The sequence below is a fragment of the Prionailurus bengalensis genome, chromosome A2 (genome assembly GCF_016509475.1).
Source record: "Prionailurus bengalensis isolate Pbe53 chromosome A2, Fcat_Pben_1.1_paternal_pri, whole genome shotgun sequence".
NCBI classification, from domain to species: domain Eukaryota; kingdom Metazoa; phylum Chordata; class Mammalia; order Carnivora; family Felidae; genus Prionailurus; species Prionailurus bengalensis.
The window spans coordinates 14,898,660-14,923,244 of NC_057348.1; the positions used below are offsets into that span (position 1 = coordinate 14,898,660).

Genomic DNA, 24,585 nt, shown 5'->3' on the forward strand with positions numbered 1-24,585 from the left:
TGTATTAGGTCCTCAACTGTACAAGACCCACTTCTATCTCTAAAATTGCTGGGGCTGTTATACGGCTACCTTTAGCAGGAGCTGGGGAAGTATTCTTAACTAGCCACATTATCATCTTCCTCATCCGAAGTGGCCTTCTGCTCATGAAGATAATGAAGATTTTGTCATTTAATGACAAAATCATTAAATGACAAAATTCTCAATAGCAATTATGTTAAGTTTTTGAATTTTACTGATCAGGAAAAACACTCATAACGACATGTAACAAGCAGGACAGATGAATATGCACAACATAATATCAATTTTGTTTAAAAAAATATAATTTACATACATACATGCCCCACACATGGAAGTTCCAAAATGTTAATAGTTGGTAATATCTACAGAGTTTGCATCATGTCAAGGGGGTATTGATAAACAAAGTTTTTATCATACATTTTTTCCGAGTTTTCTAAATTTTCTGTAATGAACTTGTACTATCTTTAAATAGGAAAAAAGATGCCATTTTAAAAAATACCCCATATACTCTAAAGGAAGACCAAGTCCAAAATATTTACACTTATTCAGTTTCATCTTCATTGTCAAAAGAAAGGAGGGAACTGTTCTTGATCTGCTTTTGTGAGTTCTTTTTAACGGAGTCCTGCTTATTTATTTGACCTTCATTTGCCTTTTTCTTTTTTGAGCTTGCTGTTAGACCTGAATATTTTTCATTTGAGGAACGCTTGACTGGTTTTCGATACATGATTCTTCCATCAGCCATAGCCGGTTCTTCATCTGCAGCAAAGACAAAGTTAAAGAACTTTCTTCTCTCATTTTGCCTTTATTGGAGAGTCAAATGGCAAGAAAAATCTCAGATGGTATTTAAAGATGTCCTGAGTCCATTCGATCTGGTCTTCTCCACTGCTTCTAGCTACATACCCACAAGATGGGCAGTCACTTAATAAAAACTCACTTCCTGTTAAGTATTCCATAACATTGCCAGTCCCCAATTAGTTATAATCTGGCTGTATTTTGAAGTGTTTTGAAAAGTGATTGTTTTGAACTCTAGCATTTTTCCTTAAAGCAATGTAATTAATATTTAGGAATAATGAAAAACATACCATGTAGCATACCGCAGTTCAGGCACTGATTAAATAAATACACCTCTGTTGACTAATTTGTAAACCTAACCACTTTTTTTTTTTTAAACAGGATGTTTTTATTTAAATTTGCACTTTATCCTTGTAACAACCCAATAAAGTAGGTACCATTATTGTCTCCATTTTACTGATGAGGGAACTGAGGCTGAGAGGTGAAATAACTTGTTCATGATCACACATCTGGTGAGTGTTACAGCTGAAGTTTGAACCTAGGACCGTCTCCTTCAAACATACCATGCTATTACATAAGATAGTTTCGTATTTCAGGCTCCTTAAATTGTTAGAAAAAAAATCAGATTACTTCTAGACATACCTGCTTTGGCAGCCTTTATTTCTGCTTTAATTTTCATGACTTCTTCAGCTGACAAGTCTCCCTTTTTTAAAATCACCACTTGGGGCTGTTCATCTTCTTTGTCACTGTGATCACCATCTTCATCTGGGAGCTGAAGCTGGATTCTCTAGGGGAAAACACAAACACCACATGTAGACGTCTGACCTTGAACCAAATACAACCATGGTCTCCGTGAGACACCGTAATTACTAAGGGAGAAGGGTAACTTTATTGACAAAATGTATTTGGCAGTGACTTTCCAAGTAACTCTTAAGAGCCTAACCCTGCCACACTAGGGACGAGATCCACCTGCCAGTTACCCTGAAGTGCCTGCCCACAGGGATTAATTTCCATCTCAGCAGGACCCCAGCTCACGGTTCCCAGTGTCAGGGGCCCTCTGCTTCAAGTACTGCCCACCCAGCAGACTCAGGGCAGTGCTGAACCACATCAACTCTGTCTGCTCTTCACCAACTGTTTTCACTTCCATCTCTTCTCAAAGTTAGACAAAAAATCATCAACGCCGAAGTACAGAAGGCAGCAAGTAAAAGGTGTTCTTCCACCTCTGAGTATCTCTCCTCCTGTCTGACAGCTTCAGTCAGGTGGGAACCCTACAGCCATTTCCTAAGTGTATAAAAATATGGAAGTATGGAAAACATTCTGTATGCAAAAAGAAGACTGTACATACTATGGGACTTGATTTCTTTTCTTTATGAAATTTCCCAAACATAAAAGTACAGAGAATACCAAGAGAAAACAGGTACTCACTATACACATTACAAGTGGTAACCCTGGGTCAGTTGATTCGTTTTCAAAAAATGTCAGCTACCATAAAAGCCCCACTCCTCCAACTTCTTTTTTTTTTTTTTTTTTTTAATTTTTTTTTTTTTTCAACGTTTATTTATTTTTGGGACAGAGAGAGACAGAGCATGAACCGGGGAGGGGCAGAGAGAGAGGGAGACACAGAATCGGAAACAGGCTCCAGGCTCTGAGCCATCAGCACAGAGCCCGACGCGGGGCTGGAACGGGGCTGGAACTCACAGACCGTGAGATCATGACCTGAGCCGAAGTCGGGCGCTCAACCAACTGAGCCACCCAGGCGCCCCAAAAAACTGTTTATTTATTTCTGAGAGAGAGAGAGAGAGAGAGAGAGAGAGAGTGAGTAGGGGAGGGGCAGAGAGAGGGAGACACAGAATCTGAAGCAAGCTCCAGGCTCTGAGCTGTCAGCACCGAGCCCGACGTGGGGCTTGAACTCGGTCAACTGCAAGATCGTGACCTGAGCTGAAGTCAGACGCTTAACCTACCGAGCCACCCAGGCACCCTATCTCTGTCTTTTAATTGGTGTATTTAGATCTGTGTTTCTTTTTTTTTTTTTTCAACGTTTTTTTTTTAATTTTTTTTTTATTTTTGGGACAGAGAGAGACAGAGCTTGAACGGGGGAGGGGCAGAGAGAGAGGGAGACACAGAATCGGAAACAGGCTCCAGGCTCTGAGCCATCAGCCCAGAGCCCGACGCGGGGCTCGAACTCCCGGACCGCGAGATCGTGACCTGGCTGAAGTCGGACGCTTAACCGACTGCGCCACCCAGGCGCCCCTCCAACTTCTTTTTTTTAAGTTTATTTGAGAGAGAGAGAGGGAGAGAAGGAGAGAGGGCTCACGCACGCGCGCATGTGGGGTAGGGGGCAGAGAGGGAGAGAGAGAATCCCAAGCTGGCTCTGTACTGTCAGTGCAGAGCCTGACTCGGGGCTTGGACTCACGAACCGTGAGATCATAACCTGAACTGAAACCAAGAGTCGGATGCTTAACCAACTGAGCCGCTCAGGCACCCTGCACCCCAACTTTTTTACTCAAAAATAATCTTTGTATTGTACCTTGGAATTATCTGTTAATCTGAAATTCTGTATTTTAAAAACCACTGCCTAGTATTTAATTACATATATGGTCCTCTCATGGTTTATTTGACCAGTACCCTGTACATAAAAATTTTGGTGGTTTCTAGTTTTTCCCACTATGCACACATTTTCGTTCAATTTTGTGAACTCATGTGTAAGATAAACTCCTGGAAGTGGAGTTGCTGGGTTGAAAGGTATGTACATGCACCACACATTATTCAAATAACTTGTTACTGCACCTCTCACAGAGCCTTCCTTGTCTCCTAGACAAGGCAACAAAGCCCTACGGCATCTGGCCTAGAAACACAGCTTTCTCCTACACCACACTCATGGCCTCTGGACTCCAGCCGGGTTGGAGGATTGCAGACACATGACCATATTAGCTCCTTTGCCTCCCCTATCTCTGATCCAGTTCCTAGTGCCTAGAAAGCCCCACTGCCCCTGGTGCATACCTGCTCAAGCTGCCTTCTAGACTTAGATTCTTTAGAAGGACTTTCCTGATCTCACCTTGTCTTCCTTCTCACACTGTGCATAGCTCATAGGGTGCATGTACCATACTGAGTTGCCAATATTTTTCTACCTGGTTCTGCTAGGTGAGTTCCTTTGAGGTACTTGTGTTTCATCTGTGTATCTAGAGGCACAGAGCCTGGCAAACAGCAGGGGCTCAAGAAGTACTTGTTGATCTATTCATGAATGACTAATAGGATGAAAAATGATGAACCTGAAAGCCCTGGCCGGCAAGTTACAGGCAAATTCGCTCATTTTGTCTACATCCCAAATCTGCTCGATCACTTCACAAGTGCATTCTCTTTAATAATATCCATGTTAGTTCACTGATTATTCATTAGTTTTGCATTATTTTTTCTGAAAGTTTCCAATAAATGATCACAAACTAGTGGGTAATCAGTACTAAAATTTTTTTTTTTTCAACGTTTATTTATTTTTGGGACAGAGAGAGACAGAGCATGAACGGGGGAGGGGCAGAGAGAGAGGGAGACACAGAATCGGAAACAGGCTCCAGGCTCCGAGCCATCAGCCCAGAGCCCGACGCGGGGCTCGAACTCCCGGACCGCGAGATCGTGACCTGGCTGAAGTCGGACGCTTAACCGACTGCGCCACCCAGGCGCCCCAGTACTAAAATTTTTTAATGTTAATTTATTTTTGAGAGAGAGAGAGAGAGAGAGACGGAGCACGAGCAGGGGAGGGGCAGAGAGAGAGGGAGACATAGAATCTGAAGCAGACTCTACGCTCTGAGCACAGAGCCCGATGTGGGGCTCAAACTCATGAACTGTGAGATCATGACCTGAGCCCAAGTCAGATGCTTAACCAACTGAGCCACCCAGGAGCCCCCGTAAGTATTTTTAACCAAGGAAATGGGACAGTGAAATAAAATAAATCCTGGGGTGCCTGGCTGCTTCAATAGGTGGAGTATGTGACTCTTAATCTTGAGGTTGTGAGTTCAAGTCCCACAATGGGTGCAGAGGTTACTCAGAAATAAAATCTTTAAAAAAATTCCTGGTGTTTGTTAGATTGAGAATCATTAATTCTGACTCTTCTCTTTCTGTTTACATGACTGGCTGGAAAATAGAGACATGGTTAAAGAAACAGTGGTTGTTCAAAGCCACTCCTGAATTAACTCTCAAGAAGGTGAATAAGGTAATTTAACTTGACTATATAATGATTTCCCATGAAACTCTTCTTTTTGTTAACTAGATTACTAGAGTTACTAGATTACTAGATTGGCTAGATGACTAGTTTGATGATTATATTGCCAACCTGATTAAGAGTGCAGTTGGTTTCTCAAACACAGAAACATAGGGGTATTTGTCTGTGGAAAAGTCTCTTGCATAAGTTTAAGTCACTGATATGAGTTGGAAAGTACCACCCTCACCCCAGGTTCTCCTAAAACAGCATTCCCAGCTAGAATCTTCAGGGTGTTAACCACACACACATGATCATCACAAGGACTTCAAACAAACTATAAAATTAGGTTTCATAGTCTCCTCATTGATGAATCCATATCTCTTTTCTCAAATCTCATCCTTTGTGTCATCATCACCGTTTTTGGTCCTGGGGATCCGTCACTCCCTGATCAAATTCTCTCTAACCAAAAATGGCTCCTTGTTGCCAAATGAATAGTCCATATGGCTTTCTCTCCAACCAGTTCCTCAATCACACAGTCCATGCTTTACCATCTTTTTTTTTTTTTAAAGATTTTACTTTTAAGTAATCTCTACACCCAACACGGGGCTCGAACCTACAACCCTGAGATCAAGAGTTGCATGCTCCACTGACTGAGCCAGCCAGATGCCCCGCTCACTCACCGTCTTTACACCTTTATCCACCCTTCCTTCCATCTCTACCTGCTGACCTACCCATGCTCAAGATTCAATCTAAGTATCCCTTCCTCTTGAAGCCTTGCCTGATGATAAGCACAGTCAATAGCACTGGTCACCTACTATTTGGTCCAGGCACTGTGCCAGGTGCTAGGAAAATACAGAAAGATTAAGATACTAACTCAGAGTTTGATTTAGTGGTGACAATCATAGGAAAGCAAGTAGTTGCAATGCAAAAAGATGAATATCACAGGTATGAACAAAGTGAACAGAGGAAAAGTATTTGTAGGAGCTTGGAAGAGGTTCACAGAGGTGGTGGCCTGTGAAGGCAGAGACGAAGCAGCGAAGAAGGTTTTAAAAGAAGATGGTATTTTGGAGATACATCTCTTTGTTCTTTCATTTTCTTTCACAATGCCTGGACTTAGCATATTCTCATTGGATTGAGTAATTTCACACAAGTCAATCTTGTTTCCTTTACTAAACTCTAAGTGACTTGAGGGGCGGGTATTAGCGAAAGTGCTAGACACAGAATGCTAAGTAAATTCTTTATTTCTCCACACATCCCCTAAGCATAATAGTCTCTTCCTACTGAAAGAGATAGCGTGAACCAGTTAGGGCTGAAGCCTGGGAGGGCTCAGAAGTTGACTCCCACTGATCTCTATCCTTAAACTATAGAGGGGCTGCTCTTACCTAAAGCTCCTCTTCTACTTAGATCCAAAATATTCTTAAACATACTTTTGGTGGGGAGGAGGGGGAGGGAGGTGTGGTTGTTAAACAATAAAGCATAACAATAGATCCAGGGCATTCTTCCAAAGATCGAGACTCCAGGTCTAGGACATCAGGTCATTTGATCGAGCGGCCTTCAGTAACTTTATCTGGAAAACGAGACCACGCTACCATCCATCCTGCTAACTACAGGTTTTGGGATAAGCAAGTAAGAGAGAGAAAAGTGATCTTTCTTAACCATCTACCAAGGACGAGGCGCTTTACCTGGGTCCAGTCATTTTCAAGAATACAACAGCACTACGAAAAACGACAAATATCTTCCTGGGTATAAGAGGCTGTAGTAGTTTGAAGAGGACCAGCCTGGGGACTGAAGCCCACCCAGATTAGGGGCTGGGCGCAGGTGAGGGGAGGGACCCGTCACTGCCAGGCAGGCCTTCAAGTCCAGGCAGAAGCCGGAAGTAGCGGGAGGACAGCGTTTCTCCGGTAACGCAACTGCCCTGGGCTCACCTTGGTCTCCACGGTGGGCCCTTCTTTGTAGCCGACCCTCTCTTTGAAGCGGGCCAGGAACGCCGGCTCGGCTGGCCGCACGTACGAAACCTGGTTCCGCTTGCTCATGGCTGTCCCGGGAAAAGACAGGTTCCCTGGGCCCGCTTGAGAGTGTACATTGGTTATGGCGCCTGCTCGTGACGTCACGAAGTCCCCGCCCCCTGACCGGAGGCCGGGCAACATGGCAGCCCCCTTGCTGGCGTCAACGTCCGACCGGAGCGCCAAATTCAAATTTGCGGCCATCTTGAGCGTTCGGAATCCCGGCGCGCTGCGCGGCTGGAGGTGGGTGTATCCGCTGCATTGGTCTTGGGATCGAGGCGTGAGGGCGCCATGGCGCCCGGCTGCAAAAGTAAGTAAGGAGCTCCGGCTTCGTGACCCTGTCTCCGCCCCCAAATGCAACTGTGCAGGACGGCAAGCCCCAGCCGCCCGCAGGGTTCCCGGCTGGGCGTGAAGGGCAGAAGCGGACCCAGCGTCGCGGGGCGTTTGGGACCTCTCTCGGACCCTCAGTCAAAACGCGGCTCGAACAGCTATCTTCCCTTGTCTCTGTGTATTGGGCCCACGCCACAAGCCAGGCACAGTTCTAGGCGCTTGGGCTGAGCAGGGAACCGGAGAGCCCTCCAGGAGCTTGACGTCCAGCGACCTGCTGGTTCTTCCTTCCCGTTCTCGGTTCTGTCGTTTCGTCGCTGCCCTATTCCCGTGTCCCGACCGGAGCTGTCTCTAAGTATCCTTGCCTGAGGTCGGCCCAGGCTCTCACCACCTTCTGCGTGTTTCCACGTTACTGACTGTCCTGAATGGGAGAACTTTTCATGCTCCAGGCATGTCTTTGCCTGCTGTACAATTTCAGATAAGCACAGGATGTCTTTCTATTATCACAAATTCCTATTTTCTTCTCAAGGGGACCCGTTCCGTTTCTTCCTATTAACTTTGGAGAGGAGCACTGCCGATTTTGATAAACCCTCCAGTTTTCACTAATTTCTTCGTCCTTTGTCGTTCTGGTGTACGTGCCCCATGTCTTACATTGCCTAATCCTTTAAGGATTAGATTTTGAGCTAATTCGATGGATCTTGGTGAGTGGTATGAATGGTAATGAGGAGAGGCCGATTTAGAAGATTGAAGAAACAATTTCTGGTCGTTGGTGAGACTTCCAACAACATTAACGCTTGCAGCTGTCAGTTGTAATTGTTTTCTGATGGATTTGTTGTTTTCGTTAACTTTTTTAGGTCATCACAGTGTGTTCTCTTTTTCCATCTGAAATGTTTCTCTTGTCATTTTCAGTATTCAGGGAATATTAGCGCACACATTGGTTCACTTGTGGAGTGAAATGTTCAGTGTGCGTTCTGCACAACCATGGTATTCTGTAAATCTGGACTCAAACGAGAGAGTTCATAACCTGTGATAAAGTTAGAGCATCTGTTTACATAATGGAAAGTGACATCAGTGTGTCATTGTCTATGAAAGGACTCTGACCTATCTGTAAGTGATGGGAACAAGGGTATTCACAGCTCTCTTGTGTGAAAATGGTGATTTCCATGGGAAACGCTTCTGTTCCTTGAAGTCTCTTAACAATGTCAAGGTTGAGGACATCCCAAGTGCTGCTTGCATTCCCAGCAGTCCAGAGATCTGGAGCAGGACTTGGGGAACTCAGGCAGTGCTCTCCACCACTTTTCCTTTTGCCAAAGCTACACAGGGACTATTTCTTTGCTGCCAACTCTTGGAGAAGCTGTGAAGGAAGGGCAGGTGGGGAACTGGGCAATCTGGTGCATTTCCCACTTCACAGATCTTCATCTGCTTGAGGGGATATAGCTGCAAAGGGTAGTTTCCAGAACAGTTGTTCTGTGTGAATATTTACTTTGAGCTTCTGTGCTATGAAATTAAGAATAGAAATAAGCAGAATAGGAAGAATAGAAATTAAGGTGTTTTTTTTTTTAACTGATGTCCTAGTATTTATTTATTCAAAGTTTATTGAGTGTTCACAGTGTGTCAGGCACTGCTCTAGATAATGCTTTACAGTTCATTTGGAAGAGAAAGAGAGCAAACTAATATATATTTTGATGACTGTAAGTCCCTTGAGGGAAAACAGGCCCAAGAAGGGGAGTTAGAGTGATAGATAATTGGGTGGGTGTGTATGGAGATACGCTGGTGTTTCCCATAATTCAAGGTCATGGAATACTTGACCTATACTTGACTAAATACTTGAGTAAATCCCCAAAGTCAATACTTGAGAACACAATACTTGAGTAACCCCCCCCCCCCCCACCAAATGTTACAGGCAGAAGGTACAATACGTGTAAAGGTCCCAAAGGGTGGCATTTTCTAGGAATAACAGGAAATCTAGTTTGGTTGTACTGGAGCAAGGAGTGTAATAGGAAATGAGTTGTGGAGGTGGTGACAGGGGAGGCAGGGGCCCTAGATCATGTCCGGTCCTGTAGGCTGTTTTAAGAACTTTGCCTACTCTGACTGAGATGGACAACCACTGCAGAGTTTTGTATTTTTCAACGTTTTTATTTATTTTTTTGGGACAGAGAGAGACAGAGCATGAATGGGGGAGGGGCAGAGAGAGAGGGAGACACAGAATCGGAAACAGGCTCCAGGCTCTGAGCCATCAGCCCAGAGCCCGACGCGGGGCTCGAACTCCCGGACCGTGAGATCGTGACCTGGCTGAAGTCGGACGCTTAACCGACTGCGCCACCCAGGTGCCCCCAGAGTTTTGTATTTTTGTTTTTACTTTTTTTTAACGTTGTATTTATTTTTGAGGGAGAGAGAGAGAGAGAGTGGAGGAGGGGCAGAGAGAGAGGGAGACACAGAATCTGAAGCAACTTCCAGGCTCTGAGCTGTCAACACAGAGCCCGACACGGGGCTCAAGCCCACCAAATGTGAGATCATGACCTGAGCCCGTTGGATGCTCAACCGATGGAGCCACCCAGGCGCCCCTAAAAAATAACTTTTAGAGGCGCCTGGGTGGCTCTGTCAGTTAGGTGTTTGACTTCGGCTTAGGTCATGATCTCATGGTTTGTGGGTTCGAGCCCCCGGTCAGGCTCTGTGCCGACAGCTCAGAGCCTGGAGCGTGCTTCGTATTCTGTGTTCCCCTTTCTCTCTCCTCTTCCCCAACTCATCCTCTGTCTCTCTCTCAAAATAAATAAACATTAAAAAAAAAAAAAAAGAGACATCCACAAGAATAGCAGCTTTAAAAAAAAAGAAAAGAGAATAAAAAATAACTCTTAATTTTGCTACAATTTATGGAAAAATTGTGAGAGTGGTACAAAGAAATCTTGCATAATATTCTTTACCCATAGTGACCACTTTCCATTTTGCCGCATCTGCTTTATCATTCTTTCTCCCTCCTCTCTTACCCTCCCAATTGTGTGTGTGTGTGTGTGTGTGTGTGTGTGTGTGTATGTATACATATTTTTTATGAGCCATTTGAGAGTGAAATGGGGACATGATATACCTTTACCAGTGAGATCAAGTACTGAGTGAGGATCAAGAGTTGGATGTTTAACTGACTGAGCCCCCCAGGTGCCCCTAACATGCACATTTTATCAGAATTAGCTTTAGGTTTACACTAGCTTAATTCCAATGATATAAACCTTACTCCTATGTAGTTCTATTCCCTCTCACCCCCTTTTTTTTGATATTGACGTGGATATGTCAGGTAGGCAGTTAGATGTGAGAATCTGGTGCTCAAGAGAGAAGGTTTAAATTTGGGACTCGTCAACATACACTTAGCATTTAGAACTGTGACCCAAGAACCGTGAGATCATGACATGAACTGAAACCAGGAGTGGGACACTTAACCAACTGAGCCACCCAGGCGCCCCACCTTTACCATCTCTTGAAAGATGGGTCTGCTAGCAGCAAATTCTCTCTGAGATGCCTTCTGGCCTCCATCGGTTATGTTGAGACGTCAGCTGGTAATGTAACTGGGTTCGCTTGTAAGTAACAAGTTGTTTCTCTCTTGCTGCTTTCAAGATTTTCTCCTTCTCTTTGGCCTTCACCATTTTTTTTTTTAATTTTTTTTTCAACGTTTTTATTTATTTTTGGGACAGAGAGAGGCAGAGCATGAACGGGGGAGGGGCAGAGAGAGAGGGAGACACAGAATCGGAAACAGGCTCCAGGCTCTGAGCCGTCAGCCCAGAGCCCGACGCGGGGCTCGAACCCACGGACCGCGAGATCGTGACCTGGCTGAAGTCGGACGCTCAACCGACTGCGCCACCCAGGCGCCCCTGGCCTTCACCATTTTTACGATAATGTGTCTGTTTGTGGATCACTGTGTTTGTCCTGTTTGGAATTCATTGAACCTCCTGGAGGTATATGTTGTTTTTTCAATGAGTTTGAGAAGTCTTTGGCTTGAAAATACTTTGAAAAATTTTCCCCGCTATTTAGCTTTTCTCTCCTTCTGGTACTCCCCATTACACCTGTGTTGGTGTGCTGAATGGTGTCCCACATTTTTCTGAGGCTTGCTTCACTTTCCTTCATCTGTTTGTTCTTTGGCTTGTATAATCTCTGTTGATCTGTCTTTGAGTTTGCTTATTTTTTCTTCTACCAGTCCACATATGCTGTTGAGCCCTTCTAGTGAGTTTTTATTTCAGTTATTGTACTTTTTGGACTTCAGAGTTTCAGTTTTTCAGAATAATTTCTATTGCTATTCTCTATTTGATGGGGCATTGTCATCATTCCTTTAAGCCTTTAATTACGATTTTCTTCAGTAATGTGAACATGTTTATAATGGTGACTTTGAGGTCTCCCAACATCTAGATGCTGTCATAGGCAATTTCTCTTGCCAGTTTTTTTTTTCTTTTTTGTTTTTCATAGTTTATGGGTCATCCTTTCCTGTTTCTTTGCATGCCTTGTCATTTTTTTTTTTTGTTGTTGTTGTTGGATACTTAACATCTTAGATAATAAATTTATAGCAACTTTGGATACTGGCCTTTCTACCCTCTGGGGGTGGTTATTTGCCTGTTTGTTTAATAACTGGCTGGATTGCTTTAGTGACATTTGTTTCCCTCCCAACGTTAAGCCTTTGATGTTGCTCCTCAGAGAAGTCCAGCTTTGGGTACGCCCACAGTCACCCTGATGACTTTTGGTGGTTTTGGTGGGGATCTCTCTCTCTTTCCCTGACCACACGTAGCTCTTAAACTTCAGGAATACCAGCTGACTGCCCTGTTGTTTTCCAACAATGCCTGGAATATTGCCTTATAAATCAGTCCAATTAGATTCTTGCCCTTTTGAAGGAAAAGTTTCTGAGGTCTGTGTTTGATATTTGTTCTCATCCCAGTAAAGCCGCTTCCAGCTGTCTTAGGTCCCAGTTCTCACCTGCAAATTAATAGGCCTGCAAGTTTTGTTTGAATATTGAATCTCCTCCTAATTGCTTCTCCCCACAACCTTCACTGTTCTTGAGTGTGCCGTTGGGCTTGAACTTCTCCTTGCTTTGTTGGAAATGAAGTCAGCTCCTTTGGAACTATCTCTTTGTGGTCTGTCTCTCCTCTGAGGCAAAATGTCTCATCCTAGGCTCTGGAGCTGGGGTGAGAACAACAACAGTGTTCTTTCAGAGTGACACCTCTGGTCTAGTTGCTGAGTGTTTGTTGGGAATGGGAGGGTGTGTGTGAGTGTGTGTGTGTGCGTGTGTGTGTGCGTGTGTGTGTGTGTGCGCGTGTGTGCCCACCGCAGCAGCCTGGGGTCCTCTTGACTTGCCTCTCCTAGTGGAGAAACACTGTCTCACCAGCCAGAATAAGGGTCGTCAGGGCCCCAGTGTTCTCAGCACACTATGTCCAAGGTAGAGCCTCGTTCCACAAGTGGAGGCTGGGTGGAAGAAGGGAACCCCCACCTCTCAGACATACTTACCTGGGATTTAGCCTTAGCAGCTGGCTGGAGGCTGGATGAGAAATTGGTAACCTGCTCCTGGGAAGAAAGCCCTCCAAGTAGGAACTGAGTGGGGGGAGGAGGATCCCTGTGTTCTTAGCTGCAAAGTCTGGAGTGGCGACTCCCAACTCATTGAGCTGGGAGGGAGGGAGCCATCTTGGTTCAATAGACGCTCACTTCTCTTATGAAATTTCCAGTGATCTTGACTAGATGTTTTTTCATTTGCTGTTTGCCTTTATGGCTGTTTCTAGAGGCTTTAAGTGGCTTTTATTTTTTTATTTTACCAGTTTCACTGGACAGTGGGTCAGTATAGTTCCTCTTGCAGTCATGCTGGAAGTTGATCTCCGGCTTCTTTTTTGGCAGAATAATTCTGCCTGCTAGATTGAAAATAGGTGGTAATTGGGGGAATGAGAGAGTGAGAGAAAGAAAAACAGAGACACTGTTGTAATAGCTCAAATAGGTGATGTTGCTGGCTTGATATCATGGTGGTCATAGCAGTGGATTTAACCAGAAGTTGCAGGATTCTTGATGGATTTTGAAGGTAGAGTCAAAGATTGGCTAACAGGTTGGATATGAAGCGTGAGAAAGAAAGGGGTGAGGGATAACTCCAGGGTTTTCGGCCTGAGCAACTGAAAGGTGGAGTTGTCATTAATCAAGGAGGAGAAGCATGTTTGGGGTAGGGGTGGGGTGATCAGAAATTCAGTTTGGGACATTTTAAATTTGAGACATTGCCAATTGGGCCTCCAACTGGAGATGTCAGGTAGGCAGTTGGATGTGAGAGTCTGTTGCTCAAAAGAGTGGTCCAGGGAGGAGGTTTACATTTGGGACTCATCAACACATACTTAGCAATTAGAACCGTGAGCCTGGATGTCCTCACCAATGGAGTGGATGTGGAAAGAAGAGAAGGAAGATCGAGACCTAAGCCCTAGAATGCCTCACTGTCAAAAGGTCAAGGAGCCAAGGAGACTGAGGAGTGTTAGCAATAGAAGAGTAGGGTAGATAAGAATTGGATTTTTAGGGGCACCTGGGTGGCTCAGTTGGTTAAGCAGCCAGTTTTGGTTTTTTTTTTTTTTTTTTTTTCCCAACATTTATTTATTTTTGGGACAGAGAGAGACAGAGCATGAACGGGGGAGGGGCAGAGAGATAGAGGGAGACACAGAATCGGAAACAGGCTCCAGGCTCTGAGCCATCAGCCCAGAGCCTGACGCGGGGCTCGAACTCCCGGACCGCAAGATCGTGACCTGGCTGAAGTCGGACGCTTAACCGACTGCGCCACCCAGGTGCCCCTGTTTTTTTTTTTTTAATTTTTAATGTTTATTTTTGAGAGAGAAAGAAAGAGAGACAGTGTGAGTGGGGGAGGGGAAGAGAGAGAGGGAGACACAGAATCTGAAGCAGCTCCAGTCTCTGAGCTGTCAGCGCAGAGCCCGATAAGGGGCTCAAACGCACAGACCGAGAGATCATGACCTGAGCCGAAGTCGGACGCTTAACCAACTGAGCTACCCACGTGCCCTTTAAGTGGCCAATTCTTGATTTCAGCTCAGGTCATGATTTCGGGGTTCATAAATTCGAGCCCTGTGCGGACAGCACAGAGCCTGCTTGGGATTCTCTCTACCTCTTTCTTTGCACCTCCCCCACTCGTGTGCATCCCCCCCCCTCAAAATAAATATTTTTTTAAAAGGATGGGATTTTACATTGCAATTTTTTAAAGTCTATTTATTTATTTTGGGAGAGAGAACGTGAGTGGGGGCAGGGAATGTGAACAGAGAGAGAGAATTCCAAACAGGGTCCATGCTCAGTGCCAAGCCCCATGCAGGGCTCGATCCTACGACCCTGGGATCATGACCTGAGCCAAAATCGAGAGTCCATCACCCAAACAACTGAGCCACCCAGGTGCCCCTATATTGCAATTTTAAATGCCTGTAATAATTTCTTGTCTGTTTTTCTAGCTGAGTTACGCAATGTGACAAACTGTCAGTCTAACCAACCAAGGTAAGAAAAAAATCTTGTCACTGAGACCAAAAGAATTAGGGATGTAATATATTTTTTTTAAGTTTATTTTTTTATTTTTGAGAGAAGGTGGGGGGGAGCATGTGAGAAGGGGAGGGGAGAAAGAGAGAGAGAGAGGGAGAGGGAGAGAGAGAATCCCAAGCAGGCTCTGTGCTGTCAGTAAGGAGCCTGATGTGGGGCTCCATCCCACGAACTGTGAGATCATAACCTGAGCCGAAATCAACAATCAGGCACTCGGGTACCCCACCCATGCGGATGTAGTATTCTTAGAACATTTAACAAAGTAAGGGATACTTGTTTCAGCATAAAGCTCAGTTCTTAGCTACCTGGAAATCTGGAAACATCACACTTCTTCCCCAACTCTCCCCCCATCCTCTTACCTTCCAGGCTAAAAGATGGAATCAGTAACATAATTCTCCCTTGGGGTGACTATTTTATTATGGCTGTTAAGAGGGAAATCAGAGACAAGCAATGCTTAGAGCTCCGTGGAATCAACTTCCTTTGAGTTGATTTCACGTAAAAACTTGTGATGATGAGTATCGTGAAGCAAATCAGTAAAGGGTGTGAGTCACGTGCGACACTTCTAGAAGAGGTGAATGTAAGTGAGTAGGTTGGGGGCTTTGTTGGGGAATCTCAGTATGGAAACATTACAGGCAGTATGGGACTCAGATCCTTTTTTAGTTTTCTCCAGTAAACTTAGGCTGGTACATTTCTTGTCTTTAGTAATGAAGGTGATGCCATCAAAGTTTTTGTGCGAATTCGTCCACCTACAGAAGGTTCTGGATCAGCTGATGGAGAGCAAAACTTATGTTTGTCTGTGCTCTCCTCTACCACTCTCCGGCTGCACTCCAACCCTGAGCCCAAGACCTTCACATTTGATCATGTTGCAGACATGCACACCACTCAGGTAATGATAATTTTGGAAACTTCGCTTTCCTTTTGGATAAGATTCTATGATTTGTGAGGATTTCATTTCTGGTCTCTTTAGTTTGATCTCAGATAAGGAAGCTCAAACATTAAATATTTTAGATGTAATCGATTTTAAAATATTTTAAATTTAATTTTATTAGTTTTTTTTTTCCTTCATCAAACTTTGTACCAGAATGATCAGCCTGCTTTACTTTTCTCTCACCATCCAGTGATGGGGGTTAGTGGAGGTGTATTTTTCAGAGCCACCTGGGTGATTGATAATAAGTATGGTTCAGCTTCCTAGTTTAGGGAGAGTATCTTAGTTGTGGCCGCTGTAACAGAAATCTCAAAAACAGGGGGGCTTAAACAGCAAACATTTATTTCTCACTGTTCTGGGGATGGGAATTCTAAGATCCAGGCCAGGAGATCTAGTGTCTGGTAAGGACCTGCTTGCTGGCTTTTAGACAGCTGCCTTTTCACTGTGGAGAGAGAGAAAAAGCAATTCTCTTGTGTCTCTTCTTAGAAGGGTACTGCTCGCCTCACTAGTGCTCCACCCTCATGGTCTGATTACCTCCCAAAGCCCCAAGTCCAAATACCATAGCGCTGGGGATTAGGGTTTCAACACAGGAACTTTGGGGAAGACACGTTCAGTCCATAGCAGAGAGTAACAGGTTTAAGATTACTATGATGTCAGTAACTGGTTTTCTAATTCAGGACAGTTTAGTTAAGATCTAGTCAGCACCATCCATTAGAACTTTCTGTAATGAGGGAAATGTTCTATATCTGCACTGTCCATTACAGTAGCCCCTAGCCATATGTGGCTATTTAAGTTTGAATGTATTAAGATTGAATAAAATTTAAAATTTAGGGGGCGCCTGGTGGCTCAGTGGATTAGGCATCTAGCTCTTGATTTGGGTTCAGGTCGTGATCTCACAGTTGGTGAGTTCGAGCCCTTCATGGGGCTCCATGCTGACAGTGCAGAACCTGCTTGAGATTCTCTCTCTCTCCTTCTCTCTCTCTCTCAAAATAAATAAATAAACTTAAAAAAATAAAAAATTTTTAAAAATTTATTTTCTCAGATATGCTAGTGCATGTGGCTGTTGAGCACTTGAAATGTGGCTAGTGCGTCTAAGGACTTAACTTTTAAGTTTTATTTAACTTTAATTAATTTGAATTTAAATAGCCACATATGGCTAATGACTAGTGTATTAGACATCACAGATCTTGATTATTCCTTTATACACATGGATGTTTTTAGTGAGACATTTGGATCCTTGGATTTTTTTTCATCATGGCTTTTTTTTTCAACATGGCTGGTCAATGGAAATATAAAGTTATCCACCTATATAATTTAAAATTTTCTAGTAGTCATGTTGAAAAAAAGTAAAAAAACAGGCAGACTCACTCTTCCTTCCTTTCTTCCTCCCTCTCTCCCTTCCTCCCTCCTTCCTTCTTTCCTTCCTTCCTTCCTTCCTTCCTTCCTTCCTTCCTTCCTTCCTTCCTTTTGGAGGGACTGGGGGAGAAAGAGAATCTTAAGCAGGCTCTGTGCCCAGCATGGAGCCTGATGCAGGGCTCGATCTCACAACTGTGGGATCATGACCTGAGCTGAAATTAGGAGTTGGATGCTTAACTGGCTGAGCCACCCAGGAGCCCCAGACTTAATTTTAATTCTATATTTTATTTAACCCAGTATATCCAAAATATCTTTTCAACATGTTATCAATATAAAGCAAATTATTAATGAGGTATTTTCTGTTCTTTTTATTCATGCTCAGTCTTCTAAACCTGGTGTATATTTTATGCTTATAATAAATCTCAAGTTGGAGTAGCCATGTTTCAGGTGCTCAATAGTTACATGTGGCTCATGGCTACTGTATTAGTGCAGGTTTAAGAATTCTTTCACTGTTGATAAGATTGCATCTACTTATGTGTGTAAAAATGAAAGCAAAAAATCGGGTATTGATTATTTAGTACAAACTTGTGGGAAAAGCACTGAAGAACACACAGGGCCATGTATCTGATGCTAATACCCATATGATATTTGTACGTAATGTGCCGACAAAATTCTGTATGGATTCTAGATGTGAGTTTTAAATCTAGCGTTGTATCGGGGGTTAGTAGACGTAATTATGTTTAACGTTTTATCATCTTAGATGTTTTAGCTTTTTTTCAATACTGGATACAATTTTTATTTTTATTTATTTATTTATTTTTTTTATTAAAAAAATTTTTTTTTTCAACGTTTACTTATTTTTGGGACAGAGAGAGACAGACCATGAACGGGGGAGGGGCAGAGAGAGAGGGAGACACAGAATCGGAAACAGGCTCCAGGCTCCGAGCCATCAGCCCAGAGCCCGACGCGGGGCTCGAACCCACGGACCGCGAGATCGTGACCTGGCTGAAGTCGGACGCTTAACCGACTGCGCCACCCAGGCGCCCCTAGATGTTAGTTTTAAATCTAGCGTTGTATAGGGGGTTAGTAGACGTAATTATGTTTAATGTTTTATCATCTTAGATGTTTTAGCTTTTTTTCAATACTGGATACAATTTTTATTTTATCACAAGTGTTGTAAAGTCTAAGCACTGTTTTTATTGTTATGTTTTAGAATGTAATTTAGGAGTGTGGTTCATTTTTATGAAATGTTAACATATTTGGTGCTTACATTTGTAGGAATCCGTGTTCTCGACTGTGGCCAAGGGCATTGTGGAGTCTTGCATGAGCGGGTATAATGGCACCATCTTTGCATAGTAAGTTGCCGACTCTGTCCTTACACAAGGGTGCAGTAGTGAGCGCTTCTGTTCATTTCTTATGGCCACACCGTGAATTACCACAAACTTAGTGGCTTGAAACAACACAAATGTATTGTCTTTCAGTCCTGTAAGTCCGAAGTCTGACATGAGTCTTGCTGTCTCACTAAAATAAATAAGTGTCCAGGGCTGTGTTCCTTTCTGGAGGCTCTAGGGAGAATTCCATTCTTTTCCTTGCCTCTTCCAGCTTTTAGAGGCCACTCATATTACTTGGCTCCAGGCCCCTTTATTTTCAAAGCCAGCAACATGCAACCTTCCAACTCTGCTTCCTTAGTCACATGTCCCTCCGACTACAGCTGGGACAGGTTCTCTAATTCATATGATTAGATTGGACTCACCTGGATAATGAGGGTGGCAGGGATTAAACGCTACCTTGTGGAGAAAAGAGTATTTATATTATTTGAAATTCTTTTCTGAGGAAGATTTGTCTTTTCTCCCCCATTTTTTAAATTGTACTTTGGGTTATAATCCAATACCTTATTTTTATCGTGTTGCTCTTATTGTCCTAGATTGGCCATTGGGAGCTGTTTGAGGCTGGTTTCTGTGTCCTTTTGCTTGAGCACTTCCTTTATGACAGTCCAAGCTGTTTCTGGCTCATCTGTATTTTCCCTGTCCTAGGGCTAGAATCAGCCATTTCGACAAGGAGCCCTGGTTCCTTTTATTGGAGAATGGTATTCAGAAACCAGGATGTGGGCATTAGGTGTGTTTGTTGCTACTGGAGTGTCATTGCTTCTAGGCCTTCTCAGTAGACAGCTAGGTAATATATGTATACATACTTAGTCGTGTATGTGGACATACCTGTAATTGTATCTGTATCTATCCGTTTGCATATATATATATTAAGTTAAACATGAGTTCATGCTTATGTCTCTGACTCTAATCCAGGAGGTTAGAATCCATATGGGTTCATTCTAACCTTCCTTCTTTGTTTATCTGTAACTTCCCTTGCTGGCATTGAGAAACCTGGCTGCCACTTTCTATCATCCCTTTACTGATTCGTTCAGCCCCAGTATACATGTAAAGCACTTTCAGAATTGTTATCCTGTATCCCTGTGAGAAACAAATTTACACAGTACAATGTTTATGTACAGTTCATTTTCTTTTTTTAAAAAAAAATTTTTTTTAGGTTTATTTATTTTGAGAGACAGCAGAGGAGGGGCAGAGAGAGACGGAGAGAGAGAATCCCAGGCAGGCTCCGTGCTGACAGTGCGGAGCCTGACGTGGGGCTTGAACTCACCAACTATGAGATCATGATCTGAGCCAAAACCACGAGTCGGATGCTTAACCGACTGAGCCACTCAGGCACCCCTCTTTTTTTTTTTTTAAAGCCTTAATAATTTCCAGTCAAAACCTCCTTTTCTAAAGTTACTTAGGTCAGCTCCTTTGCTGCCCACTGACTTTGGTGTAATGTCACACACTTGTGATGTAGTTATGTGCATTCCATTCTGGGACCGCTGACATCCTAGTTGATGTGTTTTGCTTGTTTTTTAGTTTGCATGCTTTAAAGTTCACCCTTTGTGATACACAGCTGTATTGTGTTTTGATAAATGTAGAGAGCCATGTATTTACTACCCCGGCACTGAAAATGACTGTTTCTGGGATGTCTGGGTGGCTCAGTCGGTTAAGCGTCCGACTTCAGCTCATGTCATGATCTCGTGGTGATCTCACAGTTCATGGGTTCCAGCCTCGTGTCAGGCTCTGTATTGACAGCTCAGAGCCTGCAGCCTGCTTCAGATTCTGTGTCTCCCTCTCTCTCTGCCCCTCCCCTGCTCACTCTCTGTCTGTCTGTCTCTCAAAAATAAACAAACATTAAAAAAATTAAAAAAAATTTTTTTTAAACATTTATTCATTTTTGAGAGACAGAGTAACAAAGCATGAGTGGGGAAGGGACAGACAGAGAGAGGGAGAGAGAGGGAGATACAGAATCCGAAGCAGGCTCCAGGCTCTGAGCTGTCATCACAGAGCTTGATGTGGGGATTGAACCCATGGACTGCAAGATCATGACCTGAGCTGAAGTCGGATGCCCAACTGACCGAGCCACCCAGGTGCCCCCCCCCCCCCAATTTTGTTTGAAAAGGACCATTTCTTCACCTTAAAAGTTTCCCCTGTTTGTCCCCCTTGTAGTCAGCCACTCCCCCTTCCCTCAACCCCTGACATCCAGGGTACACGAATACATTTTCTGTTCCTATAGTTCTGCCTTTTCCAGAGTGCCATATGAATGGAACCACACAATATGTAGCCTTTTGGATCTGGCTTCCTTCTTTTATTAAAAATGCCTATAGGATTTGCCTGTGTTGTTGCAGGCATAAATAACTTTTTTTTCTTTCTCAGTAGTTTTTTTTTTTACTGTATGGATTTATCACCATTTGTTTATCCATTTCCCCGTGAAAGGATATCTTAGTTGCTTCCAGTTTTTAGTGATTATGAATATATTGCTACAAACGTTTGAATGTTGGTTTTTGTGTGAACATAAGTTTTCAAATCATTTGAGTAAATATCCAGGCATGCAATTGCTGGGTCATATGGCAAGTCTATGATTAACCTTATGAGAAACCTGCCAAATTGTTTTCTATATGTATATTTAAAGTGAGTCATGATCCTCAACTTTCTAAATTTTGGCAGCCTTAAAATATTGCTAGAGATTTAATGTGGAATGTGAGATGGAGTCCAGAAGGCATTGTCACCTTGGCATTTGTACAAAGTGAATTTTAGTATCATTTCAGATTTATAGGATATATAGATTAATGGGCATATATTTGTAGTGTATTATTATTTTTTTTAGCAGTAGACTTTCAAATTGTATTTAGAACTAGAGCTTTTTAATAGAATGTAGTGAATTATTTGATACATTTGATACATTTGATACAGTTGAGCGTCCAACTTCAGCTCAGGTCATGGTCTCGCGGTTTGTGGGTTTGAGCCCTATGTTGGGCTCTGTGCTGACAGCTGAGAGCCTGGAGCCTGCTTCAGATTCTGCGTCTCCCTTTCTGTCTGCCCCTGCCCCTGCCCCACCCACACTCTTTCTCAAAAATAAATAAACATTAAAATTTTTTAAAAAATATATTTGGGCAGCTAATGCTTTTTGTGCATGTGCCCTTGGTTTATAATTGTGTCAAAACACAAGAAAATAAAAAAAAAATTTTTTTTTTTCAACGTTTATTTATTTTTGGGACAGAGAGAGACAGAGCATGAACGGGGGAGGGGCAGAGAGAGAGGGAGACAGAATCGGAAACAGGCTCCAGGCTCTGAGCCATCAGCCCAGAGCCTGACGTGAGGCTCGAACTCCGGGACCGCGAGATCGTGACCTGGCTGAAGTCGGACGCTTAACCGACTGCGCCACCCAGGTGCCCCAAAACACAAGAAAATAAAAAACACATTAAGAAGTATGAACTTTAGGCTCATATGCACATATATACTAACTTTAAAGTTTGCCTTTGCTTTTCATGCTTACTTTTCAGCTGTGTTCAGGAGAGCTGAGTGTTTTCTCTTGAGCAGTAAGGCAGAGGCCTGTTTTCTCATTTGTCTTAAGAGAAGAAAGATTTTTTTTTCCCCCACAGAGTATTTTGAGTGGTAAAGTTAAAAAATGAATTGGAAATAGAGCCACAATTGCCAGAGACTGTGTTATCTTTAGAACTGTTATCTTTAAATACCTTACAGTTCTACTAATTATGTTTAATTTGTGGCATATTCATTAATAATTTAACCAAAATTTCTTTTGGTAGAAGAAGGTAGAAATGAGAAACACTTGGAGAGAAATGAGTGAAAGTTGGATGCTTAACTGACTGAGCCACCCAGGTGCCCCCTGTTTTTTCTTTTTTTTAATCTTTTGGGGACATTTAACCAAAAAGTCAATTCAGATTTTTTCTTTAATATTTGGGCTGTGAATCCAAACTAAAGACATTTGACATCCTGATCGACATCTATCTTTAACATAAACGTTTTTAGTTTTAGTTTTTGTTACTCTTGTTTCTTGGGGTAACGGAGGAGACATGACGCTATGCGCAGAAATCAGGCCTGCACCATAAGGGTTTTTGAAATTGCTTTGTTTTTAAATGAAGACATTTAAGTATCTTCAAAGGCATAATTTAGGAAAGGAATTGCTAAATTGTTAGAACAGAAAAAGTTGAAAACAAAATTCTAGTTGGTTCTGGTTAAATAAATGATACATTCATGGAATACAATGTAGGTATTAAAAATAATGAAGTAGATCTGTATTTACTACATAGAAAAATATCTGAGATAAAATTAAAGATAAAAACAGATCACAGAGCAGTATTTCAGTTTTGTAAATAAAAAGTAAATGAGGGGCGCCTAGGTGGCTCAGTCTGTTAAGTGTCTGACTCTTGACTTTGGCTCAGCTCATGATCCCAGGGTCATGGGTTTGAGCCCTGTGTTGGGCACCTTGCTGAGCATGGAGCCTGCTTGAGATTCTCTCTCTCTCTCTCTCTCTCTCTCTCTCTCTCTCTCTCTCTCGCCCTCTCGCCCTCCCTCCCTCTCTCCCTCCCTCTCCCTCTCCCTCTCCCTCTCCCTCTCCCTCTCCCTCTCCCTGTCCCTCTCCCCCTCCCCCTCTGCCCCTGTCCCCAGCTCCTGCATTCTAGCTCCCTTAAAAAAAAAAAAAAAAATTTAAACAAAAACTCTGATGGCTATGTTTGTATAATCCTGAAGAATTACCAGAAAATTAACAGTGTAGCTCTTGGTGGTAGAATAGGAGAGAAAAAATGAATCATTCACTTTTTACCTAATATAATTTTTTTTAAAAAGTAAGCTCAGCACCTAATGTGGGGCTTAAACTTAACTACACTGAGATCAAGAGTTGCATGCTCTACTGACTGAGCCAGCCAAGTGTCTCTACCTAATATAATTTAAAAAAAGAAGGAAAATAAGATCTTTGCAGGGAAAATTTTTTTTATGTTTATTTATTTATTTTGAGAGAGAGAGAGAGAGAGAGCGCATGCGCGCACACGCATAGGAGAGGGGCAGAGAAGGAGAATCCCAAGCAGTCTTCACAATGTCAGGGCAGAGCCCCATGCGGAGCTGTATCCTGCAAACCATGAGATCATGACCTGAGCCGAAATCAAGAGTCAGACGCTCAATCAACTGAGCCACCCAGTCACCCGATGTTTGTGGAGAAAATTTATCTATTAGTAGACCTTATTAAAGTAGGAGGGTGGTCTTTTAAGTTTTGTGTGGAAAAATAACATATAAAACATTTGTTTTTACAGTGGACAGACTGGCTCAGGGAAAACATTTACGATGATGGGTAAGTGAATTAAAATTTATTATTTGCTGGCTTAATCTACTCTGCAATGACAGCACCTAGGCACCAAGTACATTTTGGGGGAAGTCATACTTTCTATATACTATGTTGACCTCATAAAATTAGAGATATTTCCCAGGCTTATGTCAAATTGGGAGTTCCATGATAACAAAGTCCATGTTTGCAGCTGTGTTCCGTCTGTGCTTAGCACAGAGTAGGTGCTTAGTAAACAGTTTTTGAATTGGGTTTAATGACTTTTTATATACTTATAAATCTGTAAAATTACCACCCAGACCAAGACTCCTAATCAGTCACTACTTTACCCCCTTCCCCTGAAGTATCTATGACTCTGACTTCTATCATCATTAGTTTTGCTTGTTTTTAAACATCTACAGATGAGAATACTGTATGCGCTCTTTTGTGTCTGGCTTCTTCTTCTCAGCATTAAGTTTCTAAGAGTCGCTCATGTTGTTGCACGTAGTGCTAGTTTGTTCCATTGCTGTATCCCGTTCCTGTATAACGTGTTATTGTATGAATATGCCACATTTTCCATTTTACTGTTGATAGACATTTGGATTGTCTCCAGTTTTATTTAGACCATATAAATAATGCTGCTATGCCACTTTATCTTGTATGTTTCTTTTCAAGTTCATTTCTGTTGGGTACATCTCTAGGAGTGGAATTGCTGGATCATAGTTATGTGTGTATCAGCTTTAGTATTTATATGGCCCTGATAGATGGAAATTCTAGGGCCTCCACATCCTTGTCTATACTTGGTA

At 42.8% G+C, this 24,585-nt stretch overlaps 2 protein-coding genes across 5 annotated transcripts in view; one reads left to right on the top strand and one right to left on the bottom strand.

The window, feature by feature from the left end:
• Positions 1–308: 308 nt before the first annotated feature.
• Positions 309–7,108, bottom strand: KIAA1143 (KIAA1143 ortholog). The gene is made up of 3 exons (XM_043587198.1): positions 6,928–7,108; positions 1,453–1,597; positions 309–774 (listed from the first exon to the last, which is right to left on the bottom strand). Exons 1-3 carry the CDS (start codon positions 7,033–7,035, stop codon positions 560–562), a joined length of 468 nt encoding a protein of 155 aa, XP_043443133.1. The 5' UTR covers positions 7,036–7,108; the 3' UTR covers positions 309–559.
• A 41-nt stretch (positions 7,109–7,149) lies between these two features.
• KIF15 (kinesin family member 15) overlaps positions 7,150–24,585 on the top strand; it is an 83,833-nt gene continuing 66,397 nt past the window's right edge. For 2 of the 4 annotated variants that reach the window (XR_006298321.1, XM_043587193.1), the window contains exons 1-5: positions 7,192–7,315; positions 14,772–14,814; positions 15,556–15,739; positions 18,413–18,489; positions 23,772–23,809. Coding sequence is in view for 3 of the 4 variants with exons in the window: in XM_043587193.1 (XP_043443128.1) it covers positions 7,297–7,315; positions 14,772–14,814; positions 15,556–15,739; positions 18,413–18,489; positions 23,772–23,809 (361 nt within the window). In the remaining variant the exon portion in view is untranslated. Of the gene's footprint in view, positions 7,316–14,771; positions 14,815–15,555; positions 15,740–18,412; positions 18,490–23,771; positions 23,810–24,585 lie in introns of all 4 variants that reach the window. The other 2 variants (XM_043587194.1, XM_043587192.1) reach the window with 2 other exon arrangements.